The sequence below is a fragment of the Schistocerca cancellata genome, chromosome 5 (genome assembly GCF_023864275.1).
Source record: "Schistocerca cancellata isolate TAMUIC-IGC-003103 chromosome 5, iqSchCanc2.1, whole genome shotgun sequence".
Classification (NCBI taxonomy): Eukaryota; Metazoa; Arthropoda; class Insecta; order Orthoptera; family Acrididae; genus Schistocerca; species Schistocerca cancellata.
Window position 1 is genome coordinate 146,981,931 of NC_064630.1, and position 23,621 is coordinate 147,005,551.

A 23,621-nucleotide genomic window follows, 5' to 3' on the forward strand; every position below is an offset into this window, starting at 1 on the left:
TCTGGGCATTACCATTCCTGCCACTGACAGCCTTTACAAATTTGTTGGGTTCTGTGAGTGAGTGGTTTTTTGACAATATAATCCTACGCTAATCGTTGAATGCTTCACAAATTGCTCTTTTGACAGCCAGCTGCATTTGCGTTAATATATCTTTACCTGTAGCACTGTTCTCGGTTTTACATCCTCTATTCGGTAGTTGCTACTTCCTTAGAATTTTCTGTACTATGATTGTATAACATGAAGAGTCCCACCTATCAAGGACTGTTCTATTAGGGACATATATATCTAGTGAAATGTCAGAGTCCCTTTTTTTAATTTCAGCTACAGATCTTCTGCATGGTCATGTTCAGAGCTAACGGTTTCAAGTTTATATCTGAGACATGACACTGCTGCCTCCATATCTAGTTTGTTCAATAAATAAAACTTTGTATTGGTTTTAGTTGTCCTTTATACTTTGGTAATAAAAATGTCGTGTGACTAGGGCCTCCCGTTGGGTAGACCGTTCGCCGCGTGCAAGTCTTTCGATTTGATGCCACTTTGTCATCTTGCATGTCGATGAGGATGAAATAATGATGATTAGGAGAACACAAGACCCAATCCCTGAGCAAAGAAAATCTCCGACCCAACCAGGAATCGAACGTGGGCCATTAGGATTGACATTCTGTTGCGCTGACCACTCAGCTACTGGGGCGGACACTTTGGTAATCCTTACTGCTATAACTGCCTCATGGTCACTAGTATCAGTCTCAGTGAAGATATCCTCAAAGAGGTCAAGTCAGTTTGTTGGCTTTAGTTCATCAAGAATGGAATTAAGGAATTCTGCTCTAGGCATTTTTCAGAGAAACCACTTAGTATTGTTTCTCTTGCAGTACCTAACATGTGAAAAACTGTGGTGGTTGATAGAAAGACCCAGTTATAAGTTTATGCCTAACTTTGATACTGAGTCTTTCTCAAACAATCTCAAATGCGGCTTCAGTTTCTATTTTGATGGATTTGAGTTTCTTGTCTCCTAGAGCTGTTATCTGCACTGGATTGAGAATCACCTAATCAAATTGTATGTACTTCTCACACAGACAGCTACCTGAATAGCAGCCTCTGATGTATACTGCCCACCTAGTGTTATATAGGAAGATTGTACCGTTTCCAGCCCTATGGTGCAGGTATAGGAAATCATAGCCAGGCCTCTCATAGACTCTTCAAAGTCTTGCCTTCCGCTCAACTCAGAAAGTGGGGGCCTATGATCAGCTTCATTTAAATTTCATTAGCAACTTTCTCTTTCAGTCACTAGAATGATCCAAGTATCATCTCGAAGTCCAGAAAAGAGGTGTCTTTGGTGCAGCCTGTAGCCTCATCTACTTATGGAACTGCCTTGTTAATTAGGGCAGTTCCCTCTGGTCCCTGCCTCCCCTGTGCAGAGTACCTATACCTATCACACACCTCTCAGTCAAGTGGACAAGTGGTGATAGATCTTGTATTTCCTGTACAGGAGATGCTATCCTTGAGAGAGGATAGTACTTGAGGTAACTTTGATATTTCCTGGGAACGTCTCTCGGTGGGCCTGCCAACTGATACATTTGCAGCAGGTTCCAATTGTATGGTAGCAGTCTGTTTGATTTACTGCTTGCCTGTGAATAACAACTAACTTGTGACATGCTTGCGAATAGTATTCTCAGTGGAGCTGTCTTGCGGTTGATGCAGTGTTTTACATAACAGAAAAAAATAACTTTTAATTAATCTTGTTGGCACACAAACACATGCCTGTGAGTGACAATTTTTTTTAACAAGAATGGTACTGCAAAAATTGTATGTAACACAAATGTACATAAAGACTGTTGTTATAATACAAAATACTTTCATGGAAATCAATGTTGTGAAAAATGCAGTATAGGTATGACAGTTGCATAATTTTTGATATAATCAACACAAAAAGCAAGTTTAAATTTTTCGTAAGGTTTTAGGAGCTTGGTTTTCAAAGTAAGTTTATCTGACACACACAAAGAAAATACTATAAGTCAGGTGATATATGTAAACAAATGTGTGAAATGCATGGATTTTGCATTTCATTGGTTTTTTTACACCTTCTGTACAATATTGCAAAGATGAACATTTTATAGTCACCATATTATATAAAAAACAACAAAAATTGTAAAGCACAACACAGTTCATCTTTGGTTTGAGCAGTGTTGGATGCTGGGATGGGAGCAAAGTTGGTGTTGTAATTCGAGCCAAAGGTGTTCCATTGATCTCAGATTGGGACTCTTGTCAAACCACTCCAGTTCAGCAATGTTCTTGTCCACAACCATTGCCTCTCAGATGTTACTTTATGATGCTGATACAATCGCCGTCACTGACCTTTTCCTCTAAAATACACAGTACTCAATGCTGTAAAATGTGTTCGTGTTCATCTGCATTTAATGTCTTCTCAAGCACAATAGAGGGCAACACATTAATCATTTAAAACACCCCCTTATCGAAACACTGCTCCCTCCGTACTTCACTGTTGGCACTACACGTGATGGGAGGTAATGTTCTCCAGGAATTTGTCAAAATCAAACCCTTCCATCTTATTGCCAAAGGGCATAGCATGATTAATCACTCCAAATTATTTGTTTCCAGTCATATACTGTCCAGTGGTTAGGTGGCGCTTAGCATCGGCTGCAGAAATACATCGCTTATGAGGAGCTGCTCGACCAATGTACCCCATTCTTTTTAGTTCCCCATACACAGTCATTTTGCTAGCTGGACTACTGGTAGCACGTCAGAATTCAAAAGTGCTTCCTTCCACTGGTTTCTTGTGATTTTTTGCAACCATCCTCCACAATATTCAGCAGTCTCTGTGCATCAGTTCATGATGTCTGCGTGACCTTTGTTTAGCTGTGGTTGTTCCTTTATGCTGTCACTCCACAGTCACATAACCTGCAGTCAACTTGGGCAGCTTTAGAAGTGTTGAAATGTTCCTGATGGATTTGTTGTTCAGGTGACATCCAGTAACTAGTCCATGTTCGAAGTCACTGAGCTCTGCTGACTACCCCATTCTGCTGTCACTGCTTCTCTACTGACAACACAATACTCCCTGCCTTCTATTATATTGATGGGTCTGTCTCTCATGACATCTAGTGGTCAATTCTGCAATAGGTATGTGCATTTGGATACTTTTTATTAGATACTGTGCATTTTCTACAAAAGTAAAAAAGGACCTGTCATTGCGAATTACCTTCTGATGTGCATTTGCTGTGTGAGTGAAGAAAAGTTTTAGGTGCACAAAAGCTCTTCTGTCTGTCTGGAAGAGTCTTAATTAGGATGTTATCATGTTTGGTTTGTCTCTTTCCCTTTTAACTAGCCACAGTAATACTCCACACTACACATGAAGTGCATATGTAAAAGTACTGCGGCGGGGTGGTGTTCACGGGTCTTGTTTTGCGATTTATTTAATGTCCACCTACCTCGGTAGAGTGTCCATTCACCACCCGTTGCTCTGCATTTGTTGGTACTAAGTAGACTGTGAGAAATGCAGCATTAAAGAAAACCACCATCCATACTTAAGATTACAAAGTCCGTGTAACTCCAGTAACGAGATAAACCTGTAAATCTCTATTAATAACGGGTAAAGTGGGTGCTTCCACCTTTCATTGAAAATCTTTGTTTGTAGATACTGATGTTGTGGTACAGTCCTTTAAATTGATTGTGTCTCCAAGCCCACATTTACGTTGGTAGTACATCTACTACTAGTTCATGCAGCTTACATCACACGTAAGACAGCCAGAAATGTGCTAAGTCCAACTTGAAATATTACGAGATTCACACATGCAACACACTGTTACAAAACAAGTTCACATTCAGTACTTTTCAGTGGATTCTTCGAAAGAAGATGCTCGCCAAAATGTTCTGTATGTGCATATGGAACACGCCACGCAGAATATTCACAAAGGCCAATAGTTTCACTCGCAGTTTATTCTGCAACAAACATTCCAAAACCTCTCAAAACCTGACCGAAATGTCCGTAATTGCATCTGCTAGCACGACGATATAAACCAAGTGCTATTTAACCCTCCTTTCTTTATTTTACAGATAATTTTTTTGGACACATTTAACATGACCTTCTGGTATGACAGCGACTCCACGACTGACTGAATGCCGTCGCTCACAGGGCATATAACTCATTCAATTACCCGCGAAAGACTTCTCTCATTGGTTGATCAAAACGATTATCCAGTCAGATTAACCTTTCATGATCAATTTTGTGCGCAAACTACTCCAATCAGCATTTGCAGATGCATCTACGTCATTTCATATTGCGAAAATTCACAAAATGTTCCACAAAACCAAACCAAATGAAAATTAAAAAGAAAACTATGCTTGAAATGTGCTTTAGAATTAAATATCCTCTTACTATCTTTCTGGCTGCCGTATTAAAAAAGCAAACTCTTCTAGACATGTCATCCACCAGTTGGGGGTATTCACCGTTTTCAGGACATCCTGGTTATGTAACACTTGCTAGTTACGGATGGTGTAATACATTATAAAATTGAAATTTGACGCATGTCCCCACATACACACTCACATTCACTCTCATCTATTCCCACCCTAACACAAAATATAAATATCAATTTTTTAAACTATTACTTTCCTTACGAAAGCAAAATTATTAAAAGTTTAGAATTAAAATTCTTTAAAAATAACTTGTGCGCACTGAGAGTGCTGTTAGTATTTTCAAATGACAAAGAAACTTAAACTGTCATGATTCCTATCTGAATTTACTTTACTAAGTGTCAGTTAAGTACTTTTTTAATAGGTTTTTTATATTTTCAAAACTATTAAAGTTATCTGTATGAAAATTTTACACACTGTTCTTCTAAATTATAAAAGTTCCTATACCAAATTTGAAAACAAACAGATCATATTTATCAAAGTTATTTAGTTTCTTAGATGAGATGAATAAGTGATCTTAATATGCTCCACAGAGAGCAGTTCTCACAGTCCTCACACCGTGACAGATGGCATTATGACGAAAGCAATCGACTACACAGCAGCCAGGGCTGGAGGCTTCATTGCCAGCATCCAGTACAGCTTGACCTAATGGAATAAAACTTACTGCAAAACTCTGGAGCCGTGTAAATAGCTGCGATGTTACAGTACTCATTCAGAGTTGCACTTATTCTCCCGACTAGGGTTAAGGCAACTTGTGCTGTCTCTATACTGACACCTGGGCCTGATGATCTTCTAATTTCTGCATCTATATCTGTAAGCCATTTCATGATGGTTGTGGAACATACCTCATATAAACTCCTGTTCCATTTCTAAAAGGTGCAGGGAGAGAACAATTGTTGATAAGCCTCTGCATGAGCTCAGACTTAACTAGTTTTACCATCTTGGTCATTTTGTGAAATTTATCTTGTTGGAAGCTTTCTTTTGCTTGTTCCAAGTGAATTCTCAGAATGTTGGCAGTTATTGACTATGTAACGCATGCTTCATCTTTACAGTGCCTGTGGTGTTACAAGGGCATCCTCATGACGGTTACATGCCCAGTGGCTGAACTCATGATGAAACAAGCTGTTCTTCTTTGAATCTTCTCAGTCACATAGTTTGAGCATGCTTGGTAAAGACGTCTCGGAGTAGTAGCTTTAAAAATCAGTCAAATGAATGTTTTGTAAGCCATCTCCTTTGTGGAATAATTACAGTTTGTTGGGATTCTTCCACTGAATATGCCTCCCATCTGCGTCTCCTGCACCTAGTTTTATGTGGTTATACTACTGCTTTGCTCCAGACACATACTCAGAGATGTTTTATGGTTGTTACTGTTTCCAGTGAACTTCCAATCGTAACTGAAAACTAATCGGTCATCCTGTTTTGTATGTGTAGTATGTTATAAATGTTCATTGAGGAACCATTAGCAGTTCAGGTACCATGTATTGTTCCCATGCAGGTCTTCCCACATTACACTACCAATTTTCTAGCTCTATGACTTATCTTTATATTGCAACCTGATCTGATGAGGTATGTAAACGTATATAATCAAGTGAGGTGACATAATATTTATGACACTGACGTTTGGGGGGGCTGGAGCTATAATCCAATTCTAGGTTTCCTGATTTAAGTTTCCTACTTTTCCACTAATTTGATGAAGGTAATTGCTAGGATGGTCCCACTGAAAAGGACAAAGCTTATTTCCTTCCCTGGCCCTACTCAATTCAAACTTGTGGCCCATATCTAAGGATCATATTGACAGAGTGTTAAACCTCAATATTCTTACCTGCTTACTGGATTTAGAATGTGTGTATTCACAGCCCATCAATCGTCTGCAGGTGGATGGTAAGCTTTCCTCTTATTTGTTTATTTCCATTCCAGAATTTTTTCAATGAGCATCTATATCCACCCACAACGGCTCCATATTCACCATCTGATATCGGCCTACATTTTTACGAAGACGTAGCTATTATAAATTTTGTCAGTATATAATGCCATTCTAAATAACATAACATTACATCCTTGATGTATAGTATATAATGCCATTGTAAATAACATAACATTACTTCCTTTTTTTAGTGTGATTCAGTCATACATAGTGTCATTACTTTTTATAGGACTATGAAGATCCAGTGCACCCTAAAAAGCCTAAGCAACTGGTATGCCAACCAGATCCTCAGAATATCATATACATCTTCATTCCCCTGATGAAATTCATTGAAGAAACTGAAAAAGAAATTGGGTGTATCTCAACCAGTCACTGTACACTGAAGGCATTTTTGGCTGATTATGTGAAGGAAGTCTTCTTGGGACGTCATCATGTGACAGTTGCAGGGAAGATAGAATTTGCAACCAAAGCACCAGATGCCTGGAGAGCCATGACAAATCCAGATACAGTCAAGAACTTAAGGCTACCCAGGCCGTTATTACAGGTAATAGAAATATGGTCTATTCTTATTATACCATCACCAAAAAGTAGGCTGATTTCATCATTGTATTAGTTAAAAAATTGCTGGTGTTTCTGAGAGAAATTTTTTAGTCTTACATAAAATTGTATTTCACATAATATCTGCTACTACAGGAGTTTCTAGAAGAAAATTACTGTTATATATTTTAGTAATTAATGATAACACATATAATAAATCTTAATAACAGTAATATTTGAGTGCTTTTCCTTTGCTTGTCAGCTACATAGTTAATGCACTGATAAAATGCCCCAGGTTGCATTTTATTTGATTTGTTACTAGATTTGCTCATCAGAGATGAGCGTCTTCAGAAATTCACATTCATTGCACATTACTTTGTGTTAATTATACTACTGAGCAGAGCCTTAAATTTTTAATGTGTTGCCATTACAATAATGAATATATGAAGAAACCCATGTCTGATGAGCAAAATTAGAAATAAATACTCTTTTACAAAAATAATTACTCTTAAAACAAAAGAAACTTCATTTATCAACTGTTTGCAGGTGACATATTACCAAGTCATAAAATGCATTTAAAAAAAAGTAAAGAGGAGGATTAGAGTTTAATATCCCTTGTCTTCATGGTCCTTATGCAAGGTATATGTTGGTGGCAGAAGGATCATTTTGAAGTTTGTTGCAAATGCCAAATCTCTAAACTTTTTCAGTAATTTTTCAGAAAAAGGACATCAGTTCCCCCCAACAATTCACATTTAGGTCATGGAACATTTCTGTAACATTCGCTTGTTGATTGTACCTGCCAGTAACAAAACTTGCAACATGCCTCTGCATTGCTTTGGTGTCTTTCAACCTGACCTGGTGAGGGGATACCACACACTTGAGTGGTACTCAAAAATGGGTCACACAATGTTCTACATGCCATATCCCTTATAGAAGAGCTACACAGTACTGGAATTCACCCAATAAACTGAACTCAGCCATTCATCTTTCCTACAACTGATTTCATGTCATTTAACAAAGTTATGCCTAGATATTTAATTGTGGTGTAAATGCGAATTTTTGGGGACAGCGTAATATATAATGATGGTCTAAACGGCAAGTTTTGGGGATAGCATAATGAAGGAGCCTATTGAAATAGATATCAGAAAAACTAAGAAACAGAGATGGAGTTTTCAGTTTAAACAAGGCTTGGGGTCCGGCACTTGATTTATCATGATTTCACTGACCGTCACGTCCATCAGAGATGAGAAATGCTGAAATAATTTACATTTCATGTAATACCGAGGTGGGATCTGCAATAAAGGTTGTAACGGAACTGAAATGATGGTGGGCTGACAGTAATTTGGAGCCCGCGCGTCGGAAACGGGCGCGCTTGTGTGAGACTGCCAGGGAGTGCACCCTGATGCCATCTATTGGCGAAACTGGGAATTAGCGCTGCCTGTCAGACAATGCACTAAGCTCTCAGAGTCAAATGTATTCTTTTTCTTGGTAATTATAAGTTATTACTGTATAATTTAATGTTGTAAAGCGCTAGTAGTAAATTATTATGACTGGTATGAACTCCAGGGTAGTAAATATAAATATTCTTAAATACTAAATGATTTCGGTAAAAAGGTGGTAGGGGAACGCCCCCACTCTTGGTGATACGAGCGTAGCTAGGGGTAGCTGGAGACACAGGGACTGAACAATGGAATGGCCTGGCGAGTGTTGACGTGATCGGATGTGCATAACTATGCTCACGCAAAAGTGATTGTGCAACAGCGAAGAGGCGAATATCGTCGCCGTTTTTGGAGTAAAACGCGACGAAGGGTTGTTGAAGCCGCCTTTATGCCACTGGGACTGATTGTAAGAGTTCCTGTGCCCAGATTTTATGGCGGACGTGCAGTAGCTTATACGAGTGCTACAGCTCATAGTTCCAGCCGCCATTAAGGGCATGAGGCGTGAAGAGCTGCATTAGCCACATGCATCTCACCACCAGCACCGACACGTCTACCCAAGGCAAGACTGCTTGCAATTGTTAAGTCGAACTTTGTATACATGTAAAAGGAGAATACCAGTTTTCTTTTATGCTAGTGCAGAGGACAGAATATAGTAATGAGTAAAATTACGACGCATGTTGTTCATTGTAAAGTGTAGTAACCTCAAACATAGTATAGTGAAATCAGACTGAGGCCACCATCGCCTCTTTCATTTACAATTCTTTTGGTTGTAGAATACTTTAGCGTATAAGAATGTTGAAAAGAGCAATGGTCACACCAGAATGAGTCGCCTATTTATAGTTACTTAAATTTTTCTGAGCAATCTTTCAAGTAAAGTCACTTAACTAATTCTGTATCAATGGTCCAAAGAGTAATATCCAAAATCATTAAATAAGTTGAAGGATAGAATTTTGTTAACCGAGGTTGCATAACCTGTCTTGGTAGTAATTACCAAGCCAACTCACAGAAATTGAGAGAGTATTTGCTTTGTAGAATCATCTAGAATGATCAGAAATAGTAATATTCAGAATTAAGTTTAAATTCAACTCAAGCCATTTCACTTTGAAACGAGCCCAAAAATTGATTTATTCTTTTGCTCCTTCAGAGCTGGCGACCGTAGTTATAAGTATTTTCAGGAGGATTCGACGGTAAGTCTGCTGCTCTCGTCGTGCTGATAGGATTATCCACTGCTGCTAGCAGTGGTGATTGGATACATAAGCTCACTACCAAGTTAAGTGGGTCAGGTAGGCAGTGTTACCGTGCGAACTGTAGGGCACTGTAGGCCGTGGATCGAACCCGTTCAATCATCACAGCTCTTAGGGAAATAGTCCGGTTAGGAGTGTACTAATCATTAGGTAAATACTGGCGAGTAACGGTCAAAAATGTATACGCAAGTGAATTTAGCAAGGTCCATGTAGCACCTAGTTAATGTGGTGCAATGGCGAGGGTAGGGGTGGAGTAAAAGTGAGCTGAGCTTGTGGCAGCTGTGCTGGATTCAAATATTAACTACGTGAATTCACTACTGCCTCTTACCATTGGGACTGAGCTATTTACAGTTAAAATACGTAGCAGTAAGCGCAAAGGCGTGACAGCTACAAGTCTGTATTGGTTTTATACATACGGAATTGGGAAGTGGGTCATTCCGTTAGTGGAGGGGGTTAAAACAACCGAGTCAGTGGAGAACATACCCCATTTACTGATGGAAAGATTCAGCGGTTCGGTCGCAAGGTCATCAAGGGGTATAGCAGGTGTTGGGAATCGAACTCAGCTATAAACAGCAGTGCAGGGCAACAGTCAGCTGGAGTTCAGTTACAGAGTACTCATAAAAGCATAATTCATAGCACCTCAAGGAGAGAGCTGGGCGAGTCATTGAAACATTTTGCAATAAATGGAATTAACAACTTGGTAAAACAACACTCAAAAGTACACCATTAATCAGTCATGTGGAGATAACCTATCACATTTCAGATGCTTGTTACAAAATATACAGGACTACTATGAAATATTCATTCATTGTCAGGTTCTATATTTTCCAAAGTATTACATGTACGAATTTGATTGACACATTAATAGAACTGCTGGTGGGTTCACAACTCTTTTGTGAGTACGTGCTTGGCTACTGTGGGGCCACGACCTTTGCAGGATTACTTCCTTTCTACACTGCATGCTTATATTTCAACTATCCCTTTCTCCCTCTGCCTCTTCATTGGATGGTTTTCTTGGTATCGACCCTGCTTGTAACTGGTTTGTGATTGGCCTCGAGTTTCCACTTAGATGTGTCGTACAACTTTTCATCAAATAAACATGTGGTCCCCATTGTTGACTTTGACCTGCCACCAATTTTCAAAATTCTTCAGAATTGCAGATAGTGCAGGCAAGGTCGCCCAGTGTGGTGTGTGCTCCACCTTTGTGCCTTTCCATCTGTGCACCCTATTCACACAGTAATACACCCAAAACCCAGCAAGGTAACCATCCAGTTTTTTTTTGGGGGGGGGGGGGGGGGGGGTGTCATCAATTAACTGCATGGTGGTAGCCCCCCTGACTGCACAGGGATCACACTGTTGGGGTCTGAGCTGAAGACTCCCCATGCATGCCATGGAGTATGTGCTCATTGTAACTGGGCCACAGGGACTCTGAGCAACAGATTACTGGCCAAGCAGCCATTGCTGAGGCTGGTTGTTGCCCATGGGGAGAGCCTCCATTTTCAGTGGTGGCACCATGGTGGATCAGCTGCAGCCACCTCTAAAATGAAAAGTGGGTCACTTCTGATCAAAATGGCATCCCCTGCCCAGTCATGGGCACTGCTCGCTTGTAGCAAGCTGATTGACATACTAGTGACTGTCACACCCCTTAACACTCTAAATTTAGTTCCAGACATCTTTTCCAGAGAGACCTTCTCTTACTATCTGATGATGAGCTACCTGCTAACTTGGAGTGACAAGGTGTACACTGTGTCTGTTGTGTACATAGGGGACCATGTCAAACCGTATGTTCTCTCTGCCTATGTGGTGCTTCAAGTGCTTGAAATTTGGAAACATGTATTTGCTTTGTAGCATTACCCCCATCTGTAGAGACTGTGGATGAGCACTGCATGCAAATGCTCCATGTGTGCGTTCTCCCATCTCTGTCAACCGTGGAGAGTACTATTCTCTTTGCTCACCAGATTGCACTGTTTACCAAGAGGAAAGAAAATTCAAGAGTACAAGTACTTAACAAACTTAGTTCCAAGAGACCAAGAATAAGCATGAGTGGTTGCACCCAGCATGTCAAAAATGTTGTATGCTACAGTTATGACAATGCCACCTTTTGGTGACCATTCCCCCCACCTGTTACACCTCCTACAGTGGGCATGCAGGACCGCTCAAACATGCCTGCCTTGTGATGGTTGGGGGCTCTACTCTTGCTACTTCCTCCACACCTACTTTGGGATCAATGGCTTCCTACGTGGCAGGGACATTGGCCCCCATCTCCCAACCAGAGACAAATCACATTTCTCCAGCCTTGCTTGCCAGGGAGGAGTCCGTCAGGACACTTTCATCGAAGGTTTTTGCTGGTCTACAACTGGATACTAGCCAATGAGTGAAGAATCCACAGGCTGCTGGTTGCAGGTTTTTGCGATTACCATTATTACCTGAAACTGATTCAGTGAAGCCCTCGCAATCATCAAAACCCTGTAACGAGAGGAAAGACATGAAATAGTCCTCCAAGAAGGAGGACATTTTGGTGGCCCCCATGCCACCAGATCCTGCCTCTTCCACTCCTTTGGCTGAGGCAGAGTGTCCGGTGGCCCCTGAAGTCCCACTTTGCACTACACAGTGGAACCCAAAACCAATGTATATTGATGCTGTAACCCCTCAACCAATGGCAGAAGGTAACCCTAAGGCATAATCTGCCTTCTTGGTCCCTTCATGGCCTCACTGTGTATTGACAAAACTATTCTCCACTGGAATTGTAGCAGTTTTGTCCACCTCCTGGCTGAGCTACAACTTCTTTTAAGCACATCATCTGCCTTCTGCATTGCCCTTCAGGAGACTTGGTTTCTAAGAACACAGACCCCAGATCTTCATGGATACTGGGAATATTATAAGAATCATGGTACATATGACATGGTGTCAGGTGGAATTTGCACATATGTTCTACACACTTGATATAGTGAACTCATGCCTCTTAATACCACTTTGGAGGCTGCAGCTGTTTAGGTAAGAGCATTTCAGGATATTACCATCTGCAATGTTTACTTCCCTCCCAACAGTGAACTGTCTCAGAAACTGTTTGCAGTGGTTTTCAGCACTCCCCCCTCCCCCTCCCCTTCCTAATCTTGGTTGATTTCAATGCCCATAATCCTTCATGGGGTGGAGCCATGATCACTGGCCACAGTAAAGACCTGGAAAATTTACTGACTTAACTGTGTCTCTTGAATACTGGCACCCTGCATACTTCAGTGTGGCACACAGTACCTTCTTGGCCATAGACCTTTCCACTTGCACACCTTGTCAATGACCTGTGTGATAGTGAGCACTTCCTGATCTTCTTGTCTCTCCCTCAGTGTCACTCCCCTGGGTGCCTGCACAGATGGGTTCTCAACAGTGCTGACTGGGGTGCTTTTGTCTCTGCTGTTGACCATGGCTCCCTGCCATATGGCGATATCCATGAGGCAGTCCAGCATACAACTACAGCCATCCTTTCAGCAGCTGATTTAGGGGTCCTCTGTTCCTTGGGCCCTCCCTGATGGAAGACAGTACCATGATGGTTCATGGAAATTGTAGAGGCCATTCGAGATCGTAGGCTGGCACTCCAATGCCATAAGCGGCACCCATTGATGGGGCATCTCATCGCCTTTAAGTGTCTCTGTACCCGGATCTGCCACCTGATAAAAAGACGGGAGCAAGAATGCTGGCAACAGTACATTTCAACCACCGCACCATGTACTTCTGCTTCACAGGTTTGGGATAAGATTAGTTGTCTCTTTGGATACCAGACACTTGTAGGTGTACCTGGTATTACTTTGAGTGGCATTGTCTACACTGACCCAGGTGCCGTCGCTGAACATTTTGTTCTCCACTATGCTCATCGTCTGAAAATTATCAACCAGCCTTTTTGTGTCCTAAAACAGTGGTTGGAGTGAAAGCAATTATCTTTTCTACACACCACCTGATAATGCTCCATTCAGTGAGTGGGAATTCATCAGCGTCCTTGCCCACTGTCCTGATACAGCCGCAGGGTCGGACCACACCCACAACCAAATGACCAATCCCCAAACCTACCTGCGGATTGTCAGCATCATATCCTTGCCATCTTTAACCACATCTGTAGCCAGGGCACACCTATAGTGAGGGCGAGTTCCCATTGCAGCGGTGAGAAAGCATCATTGTCCCAGTACTGAAATCAGGTAAGCACCCTCTAGAGATCGACAGTTATCATCCAATAAGCGTCATCAATGTTCTCTTTAAATTGCCTGATTGCACAATGAGCCGGTGTCTGTGTTGGCTCCTTCAGTCTCAGGGTCTTTTGGTTCCTTCCCAGGGAAGTTTTCACAGAGGCTGTTCCACTACTGATAATCTGGTTTACCTGGAGTCTACCATCCAAACAGTTTTTCCCGATGTCATCTCCTTATAGCTGTTTCTTTGACTCCCAAAAGGCTTATGACACGACATGGCAACACCACATCCTTGCTACCTTATACAAGTGAGGTCTCCAGGGTCTGCACCCGATTTTCATCCAAAACATCCTGTCACACCATAATTCCAGGTTCAAGTTGGTGCTTCCCACAATACCCCCCCCCCCCCCCCCATATCCAAGAGAATGAAGTCCCACAGGGCTGTGTACTGACAGCCCCTCTCTGTCTATTAGCCATAGATGATCGAGCAGTAGCTGTAGGGTCCTCAGTATCACCCTCCTTGTATGCTGATGACTTTTGCCTCTACTATTCCTCCTCTAGTGTGGGTGTAACTGAACGTCAACTGCAAGGTGCCATACAAAAGACAAAGGCATACCATTCACCCACAACCAGAACTTATATCGCTTTTTAGGAATGGTCTTCGATTCTTGGTTGACGTGGATGCCCCATCTTTGCCAGTTTAAGCAAAAGTGCTGGCTGCACCTTAATACATATCTTCAGTAACACCAGCTGGGTGCAGATCACACTACCCTTCTGCAACTCTAGAAAACTTTGATACAGGCCCGCCTCGATTACGGAAGTCTGGCATACAGTTCAAGATCACCAATTCGTGGATACTGGATCTGATACACCACTGGGGAATTTGACTTGCGACAGGAGCCTTTTGAACTATCCCTGTGAACAGCTTAGTTGTGGAGGCTGTGGTCCCTCCATTGTGGGTCAGCTGCCAACAACAGCTTGTCAATTATGCTACCCACATTCGCAGCTCACCTAAGCATCTCAACTACTGTCTCCTCTCTCAAAACATGCTAATTCATCTGCTGCAACGGTGGCCCCAATCAGGGATTACGATCACTATCCACATCTGGTCTGCCCCCTCTCTGAACTTCAGTTGTTTCCTCTTCCACTTCTCCTCTGAACCCACTCATGTACACCTCCGTGGTGCATCCCTCAGCCACAGCTTCATCTTGACCTATCACAAGGTCTGAAAGACTCGGTTCGTCCTGATGCCCTCCGCCACCAATTTTTCTCCATTCTCGGCTCGTCCCAGGCTGAGCTGCATCTGTCTGCGTTTAGTTGTCCAGTCTGGTCCTCACCTTACCTGCTCTTTTACTCTCCTCCCCCCCCCCCCCCGCGTGTGGTCGGTTAGACTTGCTCATCATCTCTCTCTCTCTCTCTCTCTCTCTGTGTGTGTGTGTGTGTGTGTGTGTGTGTGTGTGCGCGCTTCTCTATTCATGTCCGTGTTGCTAGTCTTCCCAAGGCAATCTCGGAGTAGAATACCTCTTGTTAGTGTGTGTGGGGGGGGGGGGGGGGGGCGCTGATGGGGCACCTTGCTTGCCTTTCTTCCTCTGTCTCCCTGTCTTCCTTTTGTCTAATACCTCAGCTTCACTGACATTGGTGGACCGTGGGGTTTTCTTCCCCTGGGTTTTGCGTGGTAGGCTCTCTCTGATCTGCAGACATATAGACCTGTCTGTTCAAGGACAAAGGGACTGATGACCTAGTAGTTTGGTCCCTTTAAGCATCCAACCAACCAACCATGAACAGAACTGCAAACTCACAGTGTTTGCATTGTGTCCACCAGTTAGCATTAAGAGTGCAGTGCCTTGACAAAATACTGAAAAAGCAACAAAAGAGTTTTTGTGTGTTTGAATATGTGAGATGTTTATGTATTTAGTACTGCAGCAGTGAGAGATTGTGGAGGCACTGAAAATCCTTGTGAAATTCTGGTGCATGAATGAGATTCGCTGAACAGTAAAATTTTCTGTACATTGTCACACAAAAAGCTTTAAGACCATATTTCTTCTGTAAGAAGATCATGATGGGCACCTCTTACCTAGAAATGGTGCAATTGTAGTTGTTTCCACTAGTGGCTGCTGATTCCAAGAATTTTATCTTCTAACAAAACAGGGCAACCCTTCATTGAGGCATCAATGTTTGTAGCTGCCTAAACAATGAACTTCCATATTGCTGGATTGGTCTTAGTGGTGAAGACAATGTGGCTCTGTTCCCTTGCCCACCCTAGACCGCCTGACCTAACACTTTGTGACTTTTTGCTTTGTGACTTTTTCCTTTGGGACTACATTAACCCTAGAGTACCAAGTTGTGAATCCCAAGACATAAATTTACCCCACATTTTTCTAAGTTATCTCTGTTAAAAAAGTTCTGGAGTATTATAAAGTAATAATCAAACATATGTAATATTTATTACGAAGTATTATTAATGTCTTACAATATGGCAAAGCAAATAATAATTATAATATCAATGTACGAGGTGCATTCAAGTTCTAAGGCCTCCGATTTTTTTTCTAATCAACTACTCACCCGAAATCGATGAGACTGGCGTTACTTCTTGACGTAATCGCCCTGCAGACGTACACATTTTTCACAACGCTGACGCCATGATTCCATGGCAGCAGTGAAGGCTTCTTTAGGAGTCTGTTTTGACCACTGGTAAATCGCTGAGGTAATAGCAGCAAGGCTGGTGAATGTGTGGCCACGGAGAGTGTCTTTCATTGTTGGAAAAAGCCAAAAATTACTAGGAGCCAGGTCAGGTGAGTAGGGAGCATGAGGAATCACTTCAAAGTTGTTATCACGAAGAAACTGTTGCGTAACGTTAGCTCGATGTGCGGGTGCGTTGTCTTGGTGAAACAGCACACGCGCAGTCCTTCCCGGACGTTTTCGTTGCAGTGCAGGAAGGAATTTGTTCTTCAAAACATTTTCGTAGGATGCACCTGTTACTGTAGTGCCCTTTGGAACACAATGGGTAAGGATTACGCCCTTGCTGTCCCAGAACATGGACACGATCATTTTTTCAGCACTGGCGGTTACCCGAAATTTTTTTGGTGGCGGTGAATCTGTGTGCTTTCATTGAGCTGACTGGCGCTTTGTTTCTGGATTGAAAAATGGCATCCACGTCTTATCCATTTGTAACCTCCCCCTCACTTATCGACCTTAATGACAGTGAAAAATTAAACCGCGTGTACCTAATGGAAATTTGGGAAAAGCAATCGTCACCGAGGTTAATTTGTCGGTAAAGAGGGAGGAAAGGGTTACATCTAAATGAAAGGAAAAATGCTAATGAAACTGGTGGAAATTAGGTTATAAAGAAAGTAAATGTGCGGCCGTTACGTTAACAATCAACTAGCGGTAATTAGATATTTGAGATTTGGGGGAAATTACGGTCGCCAGTCCTAAGGACAATTACTATAGTAACTGAAAAAGAAAGATTATTACACATATATTTAGCACTAGAAGCGTGGCAACTGAAGGTTGACAAGTGTAGTGTGAAAACTGAAAGTTTGTCAGAAGTAATAAATTTCGCTACACTCTGACTTAATTTAGCAAAAGAATTAATAAAACCGGAAAATCGAAAGTTAATTTAGTGACTGAAGTTAATAGTGAGCTTTCTTTCTGAAGCACATCGAAATTCAGTAAAATACGGTTAGTCTTGGACTACCTCAACAATCATTTCAAAAGCTACTTGAATCTACGCAATTTAGAAATAAGAGATTTAACTTTGAACTTGAATTAAATGATTCTGAACAATTAACAATAGTAAAATTTAGTACGTACCAAGCTGAGCTGCAGTCACAGGTAAGCTAAAATATGGTAACAAAACTAGCACTCTTAATTTGTGCTTGTGTAATCTAAGTATTGTAGCCAGCTATGAATACTTTAACTGAACTTTGAAATTAAAGTAGTGAAATGGAATGATTGTATTTTAATGCTGGCGTCTGAATTTGAACGACACTCGGGTTCATTCCGGAAAAGGAAGGGACCCTGCTTGGTAATGCAATTGGGACAATGAGCAACAAAGGTTCATGCTAAGTAGCTGTAATTTTGTGATGCAACAATTTTAAAAGTTTGAAAAACTGAGGTCTGCCATACAGTTCTAAGACTTTACGTGCGTCCAGTCTTCCTTGTCGGTTGATTGAAGGTTTGAAGCCGCCGATCGAGGAGGTGGCGACAGTCACTCATTGTCAGCCGTCGCTGTTGCAGAAGCTTGATGTTGGCGCGCCTTCTTCTCGACACGGTCACCAGACGAAACGGGCTCTTGATGTGCGCCAGCTAATGCTTCCCGTCCACGACACCATGTCAGAAACTATCATCGCAAGTTGAGCGCAATTACATGCTGCCAAACCCCGAAAGCACGGCAACTCACGGGAGCTTCACACAACACACCTGCTCCACTCGCTACTCCAGCCAGACTCCCCCTGCCCGCGCTCCACGCGACAGAGTTAACACTACCAAAGATCCTACACACTTTGATTCTTCACACGACCTAGCGATGTAATCGTTCGATAGCAGTTTTCCCTAGGCAAGACCCAGCGTAAAAATACAAATAATATTTACGAAACAAACCAATTATACATCGGCATAAATGCATAAATATATATATGCAAATAGTAAAACAATTACAATATGTAAAGAGACAGAAATGTCACATCTTCAGGTGACAAATAAGGAAAAAAATTTGCAGTGCAATAGATGGAAATAGGAGGATATGCATTTCCGGCTTTACACATTGTCACAACCGACGAAAAGAAAGTCCCATTCATGCTGTCGTTGCGCGTCAACATTGCTTGGCAACGTGCCACACGGGCAGCCATGTGGTCGTCCATCAGCATTCGTGGCACCCACCTGGATGACACTTCACATTTTCAGGTCGTCATGCAGGATTATGTGCACAGAACCCACAGAAATGCCAACTCTGGAGGCGATCTGTTCAACAGTCATTCGGCGATCCCCCAAAACAATTCTATCCACTTTCTCGATGATGTCGTCAGACCGGCTTGTGCGAGCCCGAGGTTGTTTCGGTTTGTTGTCACACGATGTTCTGCCTTCATTAAACTGTCGCACCCACGAACGCACTTTCGACACATCCATAACTCCATCACCACATGTCTCCTTCAACTGTCGATGAATTTCAATTGGTTTCACACCACACAAATTCAGAAAACGAATGATTGCACGCTGTTCAAGTAAAGAAAACATCGCCATTTTAAGTATTTAAAACAGTTCTCATTCTCGCCGCTGGCGGTAAAATTCCGTCTGCCGTACGGTGCTGCCATCTCTGGGATGTATTGACAATGAATGCGGCCTCATTTTAAAACAATGCTCATGTTTCTATCTCTTTCCAGTCCGGAGAAAAATAATCGGAGGCCTTAGAACTTGAATGCACCTCGTATTGTATTGTATTGTATTGTGATTGTCATATATGGAAATATGAGATTGCACCTATGTATTGTATTCAATTGCACTTTTTGTTATAACAGTGCAAAACACAATAGGATGTAACATAAAGCATAAGAATCATTGAAGGAACTGTTTAGCATAACACGTAAATTGGTAAAAAATATAAAGCTAACTACTATGAAAAAGTAGTTCCTCATGTAAAAGGAAATAAAGATTTTATAAATTAATTTCAAAATTTGATGAAATTTTGAATATATAAAACATTTACAAACTAAACTGTTATGGCAACTTTGACAAATATTTTTCCAGTGGTCTTTGGACACTGGTTTTGAACAGACACAGCATTCAAAGGAACTTTTCCAGTCTTTGTTTTGACTGCAAAGAAAGCATAGTCCACTGTTTTTTGAAATCATTTCTGGTTGTGCTGCTGATCTTGGAATATCGCACCCAAAATGTGTCAAAATCTGTTCCATGGTTATTCGAAGCTCTTTGGGTAAATTTTTTTCTTTTGAGTCTGTCTTTCATTTCTGCTTCAACCAGCCCAAAAGCCAAAGACTTGAGAAAATTGCTTTGTCTCTTTGTGCCACCATTCCCCCTATACAAGACATAGGCATTTATTCCTGATGCATCTAAAAGCCCATACACACATTGCATTGACCAGTGCCTGGTTTTTTTTGTGCTGTGGTCTTGTTGTGGCTTAGTAAATTAAATACATTAATTCCCCCTTTGTTGTTATTGTAGAAAAGTGCTATGTTCGATTTCTTTGCTTTCTCATTTATTTCACCTAACTCATGCATCATTGACAAAAGAATAACATTTTTTATTTTTCTTTGGAATGTTTGACTCCAATATTTTTTCTCTCCTGTAAATGAATATGGATGAAGAAACTGGCCTGTTCTTCGTTTGAACAGGGATTCTGGGATTTCTGGCTTGTTACTGGGCTTCTGGTTTATTATTTCATAAGGTGCCAACAATTTTCAACTTTTTGTCAGCCAGTTTGTTGGTTACTTCACAAGAAGCAAATCAATTTCCATTGTAATGTTCGGGTTGGTTCCATGTATAGGTTCACATAATTTCACCACAATATATGTAGGAATTGAAACACTTTTATACCTAGTTTCTTTTCCAAATATTTTATGCCCCCATTAAAGTAATACGTCTTCTTGTCACATAATGAAATTATCTTTAGCCCATATTTGTCCTACTTGCTTGGCAGTTACATTTTGAATGGGCATCTGCATTGGAAGCTAAGGAGTGTCTCGTCAATCTGCTTTGGAAGCTAAGCAGTGTGTCATCAACAGTTAGGAGAACAGGAGAAATGTACAGTTATTGACTGTGCCTGACAAACATACATCATAAATCAAGGGATGCAGTGAACTTGCCTGCCGTTCTTCGTTGCAGCCTAGTATGTTGGTCATTAAATCATAGATTCTTCATCAAAAAGTCGAATCGGTTTTAAGTTGTAATTCCTCGGAAAAATGGGGGCCCTTATACTGCAGACTATGCGTCGGTACAATTGACACACACATTTTTTAGAACTCAATTCATAAAAAGTACCAAAAAATGTTTTTATTTTGTTTCAGTTGGTATCTTCAATATACCGTTGCAGCGATTTGTATTTTTACCGTGAATCAGCAACTTTTTGGTTCATGTAGGTAACTGTTAGTGAAACCATGTCATTAGTAAACAACAATTTAAAAAAAATTTCTTGGGAGACGTTTTGTTTTTTGCCTCATTGCACCAAGTACTTGTCCACTATATTTTTTGCTGGGACTGTCAATGCTTTTTTATGGATAGGGTGTGTGTTCCGACATTACCTATTTCTGCCATATAAAATTTTCCATACGTGGCGATCACCTTCACCTGATGAATCAACCTCAAATGGCATTATGTCAAATTCATCATCCTCCTTGTTGTCTGTGATATGACTGTCTTCAGGTTGACTCACATCTTCATCTGAGTCATGTTAATATACATTTTAAGCCTCTTATTATTTCCTATGGAATTGTTAATGTTTTGTCAGAAGAGATTTTCTATGTCTGCAAAAGAAATTACCACCTGTTTTGTAAATAAAAACCCTTAACACAAATAACAAGGTGGGGTGATCTTTTTACCCCAATGGATAAATTTCACAATTTGCCTGTTAAATTATGATGAAGAATAAAGCCTTAGAGATTATAGCCTCCTCAGTGTGAACAACAATACTGAGTGGAAAGGTAAATAATGACTTCTGCCCAAGAAGCATAACATAGGATAGAAAATTATGTGGCCTGGGGTAGTTTTTTATCCAACCTTGTTATTCTACGGTTTAGAACTGTGTTTATATACCCTCACTGCCAAGAACACTGGAAGAGCTCAGAGAATGCATCATTGCTGCTGTGGTGACCATTGATGGAATGTTGTTACGTGCGTTATGGAGCCAAGTCGCTTGAACATATGTCGTGTGACCACAAAGGTGCTGACAGTATGTTTGTAGAGTGCAGAATGCAAGCTTGTTAGTTTATGGTTCTGTTCATGCATCAGTCATATTTTTACATGTTGTACATGTAGTACTTTGAATTGAACAGAATGGACAGTGTCTTGAAAGGAGGGTATAAGATGGATGTCAGACAAAAGCAAAATAAGGATAATGGAATGTAGTAGCATTAAATCAGGTGATGCTGAGGGAAATAAGACACTAAGACACTAAGACACTTAAAAGTTGTAGATGAGTTTTATTTTTTGGCCAGCAAAGTAAATGATGCTGACCAAAGTAGAGAGATTATAACATGTAGATTGGCAGTGGCGAGAAAAGCGTTTCTGAAGAAGAACAATTTTTTAATATTGAATATAGATTTAAGTGTCAGGAAGTCTTTTTCTGGAGGTATTTGCCTGGTTGGGGAAACAAGAAATTTTTGGCGCAACTTGACAAAAAGAAAGGATTGGTTGGTAGGACACTTTCTGAAACACCAAGAGATCACCAAGTATTGGAGAGAAGTTTGTAGTAGTAAAACTAGTTTTTGGACTGAAGACAACAACAACAACAACAACAACAACAACAACACTTTGGAAAACGTAGAGCTTTGAAAAGAAATGAATCATTTATAGTGACCTTGTACTGTGCATTTCCCAAAATAAATAATGCTCCTTTAGCCATTTGGTGTGACCATTGATTTGTTTTTGGTCAACAATGCTACCCATTTTTAAACTATTGTCCACATTTTTTCTTTTTGTTTTCTCAACCACAAAGTTCTCACTGTTTGTGAAATATCACTGTGATATTTTTCATATTGTACTAATTCTCAGTTTTCTTAAGTGAAACTAGAACATTTTCTCACCAAATAGAATTCATTGTTCATGATTCCTATTACAGCTTTTCCCTTGTCACTAGAAGTTTTACTGCGAGAGACTGATGTACCAACTAAATATCACTCTCTTTATTCTGTTTGCTCATTTGAATTGTACCATTAGCCCACAGCCCTCTTGTGATCTCAAAAGTTCTTTTTACGAGGTCCATGATTTGTTGTGTAGGCAAAAGAAATATTTTTAATAGAGGAGAAAATATCTTACTTTTTCTTCCTGTGGACTATTTGCGATTTTGTGGCAAGGTATTCACCATGTTTGTGATTTATGATACTGTTAAGTGTTATTTCTCTAACACATTTCAGTCTAACATTTCAGTTTAGTTTAGTTAGTTACGTGTTCCATTGATCAATAGGACGGAAAACCAGTATGATGTGGAACCTGTCAAGTGCACAAGAAATGCGCACAGGAAACAAGTTCTTTTTCTTTTCTTCTTCTTCTTCTTTTTTTTTAAAAAAAAAATATTGTGTTATACCTAAATATTTCTATTATCTATCCCATTCCTTTAAATAACACAAAATGCATATATTATATCTCTAGATTTATTTACTCATATTCAAGAATTCATCTATGGTATAGAAGGAGTTGTCAAGGAGATATGATTTCAATTTGTTTTTGAAACTATTACTGCTGTCTGTCAGACATGTGTGTATTGCACTAATGATGTTCAGTTGATTATTTTTCATGAGTAATCAGGATTTAAAAGTATTCACCCAGTTGAGGTATACTTCCTAACCAAAAATTTTTATACATTGCAAGTATTTCAGAACAGCATTCATCCCATTCTCTTCTTTATTTTATCCGTGTAAGTGACCATCATTTAATGCAAAAAACAATATAAATGTTTGTATATAAATTTAAACATAAGGGAAATTGTCACATACTGTGAAAGAGAACTGCAAACATCGTAAAATATCAAAAATGTAGTTCTCTGTAATATGTGCTGTAAATGCACTAAGTGGCAGAATACAATACATAATTGTTATTGCATAATCAAAATGCCAAGGCCTATATGTAATGATACAACATATATTAATTGAAATATATCAAATGGCTAAATAAATAAATAAATAGACAATATGTACCCTGTTGCAAAAAT

General features: G+C 40.4%; 1 protein-coding gene across 2 annotated transcripts in view; it reads left to right on the forward strand.

The window, feature by feature from the left end:
• LOC126187413 (exocyst complex component 4) overlaps window positions 1-23,621 on the forward strand; it is a 282,045-nt gene that overhangs the window by 158,588 nt on the left and 99,836 nt on the right. For both annotated transcript variants that reach the window (XM_049928480.1, XM_049928481.1), the window contains one exon: window positions 6,582-6,896. In XM_049928480.1, the coding sequence (XP_049784437.1) occupies window positions 6,582-6,896 (315 nt within the window). The remainder of the gene's footprint in view (window positions 1-6,581; window positions 6,897-23,621) is intronic.